General features: G+C 38.1%; 1 protein-coding gene across 1 annotated transcript; it reads right to left on the minus strand.

Moving 5' to 3' along the window:
• Positions 1-220: 220 nt before the first annotated feature.
• SPAM1 (sperm adhesion molecule 1) lies at positions 221-7,008 on the minus strand. Its single transcript, XM_027101304.1, has 3 exons — positions 6,052-7,008; positions 5,267-5,356; positions 221-838 (listed from the first exon to the last, which is right to left on the minus strand). Exons 1-3 carry the CDS (start codon positions 7,006-7,008, stop codon positions 221-223), a joined length of 1,665 nt encoding a protein of 554 aa, XP_026957105.1.
• Between the last annotated feature and the right edge of the window lie 3,433 nt (positions 7,009-10,441).

Here is a 10,441-nt window from a genome sequence, read left to right on the forward strand (position 1 = left end):
CTAGAGCCCATGCTCTGCAACAAGGGAAGCCACCGCAATAAGAAGCCTGCGCACCTCAACGAAGGGTAGCCCCCACTCGCCGCAACTAGAGAAAGCCCGTGCGCAGCAACGAAGACCCAACACAGCCAAAAAATAATTAATTAATTTAAAAATAAAATGTAAAAAATATAAAAACACAAAGAATGTAGACAGGAAGCTTAATAAGCACTGAATTTGTACTTTAATAGGTTGTTTCATTTTTCTTGTTTTGAATATGTAACTGACTGGAAGTGTTTTTCCAGTTAACACTATGACAGCCCCCTTGGGTGTTGTTGAAGAGGGCTTCCACTGAACAGGTGACTTTGAGGCACCCACGGAGATCTTTCCCAGGAACACATGGAGATACTGTGACCGTTGGTGTAGAGAATGAGATATTGCTGAGAGTGGTAGAAGATATCTCTTTCCAGCGAGAAGAATGATTCCTGGGTTCAAAGTTTAGAAAGCCATCTATGCAAACATCTTCAGCAATACATACATTAATAGTATGAATGTTTCTTATATCAACTCTCTTCTTACAGTGGCTGTTGGCATAACAACTGCAGTAAAATTTTTTGGAAAATTGTTGCAGGTCTTTGAGTGTGGGTTTCCCATGCACTGTGAATTTTCCACCTTTCCCAGTTTGAATAGCAAAATTCTGTGGGTTCAGGTGAAGATAGTTGCTTGAATTCCAGTATTTCCTTGTACACACTCCTTGCCCTTGGCAAAGTGCTTGGCTACACATTTTGGCTGCTAAGGTGACATTGATTACGTAAGGATTCAGTGTAGTCTTCATGTAATTGTCTAGGTTCATGCAAGATTCCTGTAAAATTATATGAAGATCAGATTATTAACATCCAAGTTGGTTCATATGTGAATTAATTCACTACATTAAGCAATTTCTAAGGAAGCACACACACACACACACACACACACGCAAAACCGAGAACCAGTAAGAGCAGGAAATGTTTTATCTTTTTTTACTTGAACAAGCAAGACTATTCCAACAGTTTTTTGTAACATTTGTAAGTTTCACATGCCATTTCATGTCACTAAATAATTGACCAGTTGAGGTTTAGTATACTCTAGCCTCGGTCTTCCTCAATAATTCATAAACTAATGGGGGTGGAAGGGGCAGAATGGTACAGTGCGGGTGGAGGAATTAGAGCATGGGCTCTGGAGTCCATCTGTCCGGATTGGAGTCACAGTTCCATTAATGGCTAGCTGTGTGAGCTTGGGAATCTCTTAAGCGTTCTAAGTCTTAGTTTCCTGTCTGGGAGACCTTGGACAAGTTAATTCATCTGGCAGTGTTTCAGCTTCATCATCATACAATAAGGGTAATTATAGCACCTACTTCATAGGGTTGTTGTGAAGATGACAAGATAGAAAGTACATAAAAGGGCTAACACAGGGCCCCATATCATTGGTTAGCCCTCAATGTATACATTATATAAAGTACAAATAAATGTAATAAGTATCACATTTGTCAGACAAGTTTAGGCATTGGAAAGAGTGGTTTCTAAATTGCTAGCTCAAAACAACTAAACGGGTTCAACCGAGTATATATTAAATGTTAATGTATAATTCAAGTATGGGCGAATTATGACAGCTCTTTTACAGATATACTTATTTGGCAGAGTATGAGTGATGAGTAACTAAAATGATTCATCTTGAAACTGATACTTTCTAAAACTGGGACTCCGTCCTTTTCAGAACGTAGAAGGTAGTTGCTTGCTTTCATGATCAGCAGTCCCATGGAGTGAGTTGGCCGTGCTAGTCCTTCAGTAAAAGATCGAAGGAAGTGGTGGGCGGGTGGGCAGGCAAGTTGAGGAACCTCACAGCTTCCACTTGGATCTACTTCCTGTTGCCTTCCTTGAGGCGGTGGCATCGGTGGTAGGCAGAACAAGGGCCTTCCAAGGATGTCCCTACCTCAGTCCCACGGAACCTGTGACTGTGTTACTTTACATGGCAAAAGGGACTTTCCAGATATGATTAAGGGTATGGATCTTGAGACGGGGAGGTTATCCTGAATTATCTGGATGGGCTCAATCACAAGTCCTTAAAAATGTAGCTTGGATTTTTAAAATGAGCTGGAAGAAGGAAGACAAATTCAAAGCTAAGGGAGACTCAACCCGGCATTGCTGGCTTTGAAGATAGAGGAGAAGGCCAAAAGGGAAAGAATGCGGTGACCTCCTGAAGCTGGAAATCGCCTTAGCCACAGCCAGTCAGAAAATAGAGATCTTGATGCTATAAACACAAGGAAATGAATTCTGCCAACAACCCAAATGAGCAAATGAGGGTCTTTCTGTAGAAAGGAATGCAACCCTGCCGACATCTTGATTTTACAGCATTAAGATCCATATGGGACTTCTGAACTACCGAACTGTAAGATAATAATTTTCTGCTGTTTAAACCACTGTTTGTTGTAATTTTTATGGTACCAGTAGAAAACCTCTTCTTAACCCTCCAATAGCTTTACGTGGTGTTTATTATACAATTCAACTTCTCTCAACTTGTATACAGCCTGATGGAATGTAACCTCTCCTTGCTCTTGTACAACTCTCCCTTACCCACTCAGCCTTAGATATACTAATTGTTTCACAGGGGTGGCAGGTTCATTTCAAATTGCACTTACTGTTCCCTCTGCCCAGAATGTTCTTTCCTCTCATTTTTAACGTGGTTGACTCCATGTTGTTATTCAGATCACAGCTTTAATTAGACAAGAGCCTTCTCAGACACCTTTCCAGTCTACTTTCTTACAGCTCTCTATTTTAATTTTCTGCATAGAATTTATCACATCGAATATTTTTATTGTTTTATATTGTTTCTATCCCTCCAACTTTAACACCAGTGCCAGGGATATATGAGAATTTATACCAAGATCAGATGACATTGGAATTGTCTACAGAGACAAGAACTAGACAGGAAGAGGAGTAAAGGGATGAGAATGTTTTGACCATCATGAGCCTATACAAGATGCAATATTTGGAAGGATCTAAAACTGTTTCTCTAAGAGATAAAGCCTAGTTTATAGCATTTGTCAATACCCGTGGTGTAAATACTCCTACCATGGCCAATTTTAAGCTACCAACCTGGCATCCCTGAGGGCAGAATTGGAGACCAATTACCCCACCATTATGGTAGTATGGTGTGAAGTAGCACACCATTACACAATACCATTTCCACTTAGACAGATACAGTAGGTGTAAATAACCTCAAAAGTATGGATAATAGTAAAATAAAGTAAATAATTGATACATTTTAAGTATTTGTTATCAATACTTTCTGTTTTTACCGTACTTAATTTTATTCTGAGTTTTATAATTTAATTTTTCATAATGGCTGTGTTCAACAGTTCACAAAATTTCTGAATATTTAAAAATCAGGTCTCATGAGCTGGGACCAGTGGAAACTGGCTCTGTCACGCCATTTGATCTAATAAGATGGAAGGAAGGAAATGCTTTGCCTACATTTGATAACAATTGTTTTAAATCAATTCAGTCATCGCAAGTAAACTGCAATTACCATTGTCTCTAGTTGTCAGTGAATCAGGAAACACAAGTAATCCATGATTCTATTGATTTCAAATGACATAGAAAAAAGGGGAAGTAATGACAGAATTAACATTCAAAATCATCATAAATTGGGAAAGGTAGCAGAAATATATAGAACAGAGTCCACAGGGAACAATTTCAAGGCAGTGTCATTAAGTAGAAAATCATCACATTAAAGTTGAAGGACTGTCCCTGTATGAATAATACTGAAAGTGATTTGAGAGTCATGGTAGAAGTACGTGAATCTAAGATTAAAGTACAATTAAAAAAAATGTAACAAGTAGTATGCCATGCCATCCTACTAATTGGAGAATGCCTGATTCATTCCTCATCAGAGTAAGGGTAGAGTTCTCAATTCTGAAAATTTTAAAAAAAGGAAATAGTATGGGGAATTTACAAATTGTTCTATCGTAGAATTAACAGGATCCTTGAGAAAGGAGTTTGTAGGTTTGAGAAAACAACTAATAAAAACTAGGAATACTCTTATATTTAAGAATTATAATTCTTAAATAACTTTCTGCCGTATAGAAGATTTTGCAAAAGGGACATATACCTTTCCCTGAACTTATATGTTTTATTAGTTCTCTTTACTGTTGATCAAACCAGATACGACAGAGTCTACCAAATAGGTAGGAGGGCCCAGATTACCTTAAAAGAATTTCACAAAGTTAAGTACCTTTATAAATGAAGGAAAAATATGGCTAGTCTATCTGAAGGACAAGATGTCAAAAGATCTGTTCTTAGAGTATAAAGTCTAGTATAAAGTCTTAGAGTATAAAGTTTTCTGTAGGTCCTAGGATAAGACATCTGGGCTAAGAGCTTCATTAGACATTCTCCATGGCACCTATGTCACTAATATTTCCACATCCATCAGAGAAGGAAAAGTTCAGCTCCAACTCAGCAGTGTCCATGTGACAGTTTTACTTATGCTTTGAGTCAAGAAGATTGAAGAGGTGAAGGATAAAGACCTCATATGGAGAATTAAAAAAGGATGAAAATAAAGGAAGAGAGAAAAGGTTTAGGTCATGATAGTTAAAGTCTTTTTGAACTGAAGAAAATGCATTAGCAGAAAGTGAATACAGAACAAAACCAACATTTTTCCTAACAAAACAAGTTTTACTTAAAATAGACACTGTTAAATATAACCTGTGGAAAATAAAGAAGGATTCCTTTTCCTCTCCCTTAAGGAAACTTTGAACAATTTAGTAATATTTTCAAAAAGTAACTAAATCCCAACTGCCCACACCCTGCCCCCAGTTGTTGGCCTCCATGGTAAACTGTCGTTAAATGACTAACTAAATAAAAGTGCTTAATAAACAGTAATTGGGTGAATGGAAGAATGAGTGAATACATATTGACTAGTTGAGCTCTTTTGAGAAGTGACACAGTACGGTATAGTAGAAAAAAACACCAAACACCACATAAGGAAACCAAGGTTGTAGTCCTGTTTTTGCTACTTCTTAGCCACGCAGCCTAGGGAATTTCAATTAATCTCACCAAATTTCTGTTTCCTCACTGGAAAACAGCCTTACCACACAACCACACGAATGAAAGATAGTTTGACTTAGCCACTATCAATTGAGCCCCTACTACTTTGTGCCCAACATAGTGCTTATTTTATTATTCAATCCCACAACAATCCTCAAAAACATTAAAAGTAGAAATTATTTCATCTATTTCCTATCAATTCAACTTACCCTAGTTAGACTTAAATTGAGACTTCCCCACATTATAATTCCAGAGGCACCTAGAGCAACGCTCTCACCAATTGTATTCACAAGGTCACCCTGGTAAATGTGTAGAAAGAGTTAACAGGGAGGAATAAAATGAAAGTGTTATACATAGGACAATAACACCAAAGCCAAGAACGCTGACCCAACAATAATTATTTAAATATTTCACCACTATTTATTTCTATCTTTTATGTCACCACTGCCCTACTATAAGAAAAACACAAATTTTCTGCTATTATTTTAATTACTTCTATTGACAAGAGACCGGGCCCATAAAAGAAAAAATGAAAGGAACTGAGATAATACATTGTCTATACTACCCAGTTCTCCATGACTGCTAAGATATTATATGATTACGTTAAAAATGAAACATGTTTGGGGCTTCCCTGGTGGCCCAGTGGTTGAGAGTCTGCCTGTTGATTCAGGGGACACAGGTGCGTGCCCCGGTCAGGGAAGATCCCACATGCCGCGGAGCGGCTGGGCCCGTGAGCCATGGCCGCTGAGCCTGCGCGTCCGGAGCCTGTGCTCTGGCCACAAGAGTGAGAGGCCCACGTACTGCCAAAAAAAAAAAAAAGAAAAAAAGAAACATGTTCTTATTTTACATTCATATAATAATGGAGAACTACCTGGGTGCATATTCCTAAAGGTTATTAAAAGTTAAATTTCACTCCCTTCAAAAATTATGTTCAGTCCCACTAAACACCATTTATGAACAATATTCCATAGCCTTCTTACCTTGATTTTCTTACCTGAGAAAGGAATTGCAAAGTCACATCAGTAAAAACTGGACGGGCATACACAAAAACTGGAAGTGGGCTTTTAGCACTGGCCACTTTAGACATCCGGATGGCTTCCTGGACACGATTACGAACAAAGAGGGCAGCTTGTGGAGAAGATTTTAACCTGCTATTCAAATAAATGGATGGGAAAAGAGCAGTGCTTTCCTTCCACAACCAGTCGAGTGCATCGTTTCTTCTTTTCTCTATATCCCGGCAACTTCCATTGTAACTAGGTTGGTTATAATTATGATTGTAACAGTCAGGAAAAAGATAATAACCCCATAAGTGATTTGGCCGAAGTAATTTTCCCAATTTTAAAGTCTCCTGCATGAAACTCTTTGCTGCCTTTTCAAATTCCACTTTCGCTATCTTGGCAGCCTCTGGGAAAGTAAGTTGTACATTTTGTTGCAGAACCAACTCGATAGACTGATCCCTGTAAATGTCTTTAGGTTTCCAGTTTCTAGCCCAGGTAGGCCTCCATTCTTCCCAGTCAATGACAGCCAAGCCCACGTTGTCGATTGGCATGTAATAGGAAATGTCTTTTTTAGCTTTGTCCAAATGCTCTTTTAAGGATCCCATCTGGGGGATTCCTCCATGCACGCTTCTGCCTGTTCTTTCATCTATGTGAGGATAGTAGCCAAGTCTATCAGCATAAAATAATGTAATAAAATTTCCTGTCGCACCTTTTTGGGGGTATCCTACTAAAGGGAAGAAGCTCAGATCTGGAGACGTGTCAAATCTTCTAGCACAACGGTCAGTTGGGGCATTCCAGGCCCAAAGGAAAGACATATTTGCAATAAGAGGAGATGCTGTGAAATCCATAGTCAAACAACATGGAACCAGAAGGAAGGTGAACACTGCCTGGGGTACTCCACTGGACACAACAAAGCTCCCAAAGGAGGTATGTTGAAGCCTTAGTACTCCCATCACAAAGAGGAATGACTATGAAAAGCACTTATTTCTTCTACACACTTTGCTTTATCTAATATTTGATGCAAGATATAAACACAGAAGAGAGAGAGTGGAATGAAGCCACTTTGATGGCTAAAGAGGTATAATGATGATTTACATTTAAATATTCTTCTTCATGTTTTAGGAATGTTTTGCAAGTTGCTTCATCTATAACTGGGAAAAAAAAAAGAAATGTAGAATATATTGTTACACTACATTTCTGTAACAGAGATTATAAGCTTTACCAAGTTCTCAACTTTAAGTGCAGGGAGTCTTATTCAGTGTTTGAAGATGGAGGACTCCAGTGCTTGAATCAATCAAATTATTTTCTCTTATGTATGATACAAATCCTATAACAGGTGGCCTTTGTCTCGTCTCTCCAAATCACTATTGAACCTGCAGAAAAATGAATGCAGCTAGTTTTCCTTGTGCCTTTCTACTTGTGCAGAGTGCCGTACCAAGCAATGCCTTAGCCAAAGACTGGTAAATAAAAATAAATTCCAACTTGAACCTCTCAAGTTCGTTATTTCATGAAAGACCACTTTTTAGTGGTCTGCCAAAAAGTGAAAACACCTCTCATAGAACTGTGACGTTTCAACTTTTTTTTCTTTTTTAAGGGAGGCATGTACAGGAGGAAGCAAAAGTCACTTCTGCCAGAGGTAATAAGTCAAAAGTTTGCTTGAAACTATTGAATCAAACAAAATCTCCTATTGAGGGGTAAGCTGAAGTGCTGTTTATAACAGTGCTCCATGATATCTCAAAGGAATGTACACTCATGTTTAAAGTTAATAAAATATTTTTATGACTTTATATCTTTCACTAAAAGGATTGGTTCTGGCCTAGCTTGATAAAAGCAATAGATGCACTTTATTCTTTTATAATCTTTGATAATTGAGATTGTATTGTCATTCTGATGGTCACAATGTGAAGCGTTATGGTGCATTTTGTGGTACAATAAAAATAGTCTGAGGCAAGGATAAGAAATTAAGCTACGTATTTTTTTTTGATGTGGACCATTTTTAAGATCTTTATTGAATTCGTTACAATAATGCTTCTGTTTTCTGTTTTGGTTTTCTGGCCAGGAGGCATGTGGGATCCTAGCTCCCTAACCAGGGATCGAACCCACACCCCCTGCAGTGGAAGGCAAAGTCTTAACCACTGGATTGCCAGGGAGGTCCCAAGCTATGTATTATTTAACATTTGGTAGTTGCAAAAATTACCTACAAGAAAACATATTTAAATGTTCTGTGATTCTAGGAGGAAACTAGAACATTTATTTTAATTAGATTAGTAGCATACTGCTATATGAGGGTACAATGAGAATTGTACCACTTTTCCCATGAACATGTGGCCTTACCGTAGCAAATTATCCATTTATTCCCATTGCTGAAAGAGCAATTACTCTAAAGAGAACACCATAGACAGAATAAAATAAAATCTTAAGAACCATTACAGTCTCATGCTTTGAAGACAATGGATTTTTTCCCCTTAATGTTCAGAACATGTAAAGGAGCTAAACATTTTCACAGTTTAAGCCCTTATAGACTTCCTTACCTAGGACCTAGAAAATCTTCACCTAAAGTAACATTGGAGGAAAAACTAATTCCTTTCAACCACCAACTAACAGTACAAATGCCTGCATGGCAGGGAGTGGGACAAGTACATGGAATAAAGAAATGATTAGATGTCCCCATATCTCAAGGAAGGAGTAGGTTAAGCTTATTGAAATAATTAACATTCAAACCTAATATCCACATGATCATTTTATATGAGGAAACCTCAGGGCAGAATGAGCCTATTGGGAAGATCTCTACCCACAGAAACCTTCAAAACAGAATGGACACTTCTATCCTTGAAAATTGTGAATTTAAAATTTAAAAAGTAATAAAGCTGATGACATTTAAAGGAGGATAGGTACTCTAATGGGTTTCAGTGTCCCCCCTCCAAGTGCACTTCTACCCCAAACCTCAGAATATGACCTTATTTGGAAACAGAGTCTTTGAAGATATAAATAGTTAAAGATATTAAGATGATATCATCTTGGGTTTAGCTTGGGTCCTAAATCCAGTGACTGGTACCCAAATAAGAAGAGGAGAGGACACAGAGATACAGTGAAGAAGTCCTTGTGACTATGGAGACAGAAACTGAAATAATGCAGCTACAGGCCAAGGAATGTCAAGGATTGCCAGGAGCCAAGAGAAACTAGGAAAAGACAAGGAAAGGTACTTTTCTAGAGTCTCGAGAGGGAACACGGCCCTGCTGACACCTTGATTTAGAACTTCTAGGCTTCAGAACTGTGAGATAATACATTTCTCTTGTTTTAAGCCACCAAGTTAATGGCAAGTTTTTACAGCAGCCCTAGGAAGCTTGTGGTCATCACCAAAGGTAAAAAAAAGGACTGTAGTTTCTACAGGTCTCTTTTCTTTTCTCAAACCAGTTTCATCTTTAAGAGAAAGATCGGTATATTTATATGTATCATAATGTAACTCTTTCACCCAAACTGACGTAAAAACAACAAACCAGTGACACAGACAGAGCCAGAACCTGCGTCTTTCAGACTCATTCTGTGGAATAAAACCTTCTTGAAGTCTTCGGAGTTTAAGGAGAAAAGAAAAACTCTTACAGCCTTTGGGCCACCTGATGCTTATCAACATAATCTCCTCAAATATCACTGTTTCATACAAAGCAAGACAGTTGCTATCTGTGTGAGGCAAAGGCACAGGAGGCCAGGAAGGCTCACTTGAACTTGAAATTGATCGCAGGTCTGAGTCCCAGTGGTAAGAGCTCTAGAGGAATTTAATTTCTCCAGGCAAGTAGACAGACAGTTGAGAGACTGATGTGTTAATATATAAGTGAGAGAGAAGAAAGGAGGCAGAAAGAAACATTTTTAGGTCTAAAGTACAAAGGCAAGATCCAGAAATCACAGATCAGAGGCTTCTGACTATAGTCAAAAAATTAAATGAATTCTATTTAGACAGCAGACACTTAGGAGTTCTCAACATTCACTTCTGAGACCCAGTTAGAGGAACTAGTATAAGCCCAGCGCGTTGTGAGTAGCAAAGAGCATATTTGGACTGGCTGTGATCTTAATTGTCCTGAGCAATTCTTATTAATAAGAATAAGCTATGATATTTTATGAGTAACTAATTTTTTAAATTTTAAGTTAATAGCATTTTTGGTGGTATTCCATGAATTCTTCTTCCTTCCCCTTTCCCTTTATTATTATTATCATTAGTATTCCTTATTATTGTTTCCTTCTCCTACTTTGTCTCACCTTTGTATCTTCCCCCGATAAATTTTGCACAGGCTGGAGACCCTCAAGGCTAAAGAAATTGCTAATTCTTAACCTGTGTATCCCTTACCAAGCACAAATAAATGCTAAACAATCTCCCAAAGCCAAAGTGTTGGC

This window comes from Aethalodelphis obliquidens, unplaced genomic scaffold (genome assembly GCF_003676395.1).
Source record: "Aethalodelphis obliquidens isolate GAN/ISIS:26980383/991018 unplaced genomic scaffold, ASM367639v1 scaffold5, whole genome shotgun sequence".
Classification (NCBI taxonomy): Eukaryota; Metazoa; Chordata; class Mammalia; order Artiodactyla; family Delphinidae; genus Aethalodelphis; species Aethalodelphis obliquidens.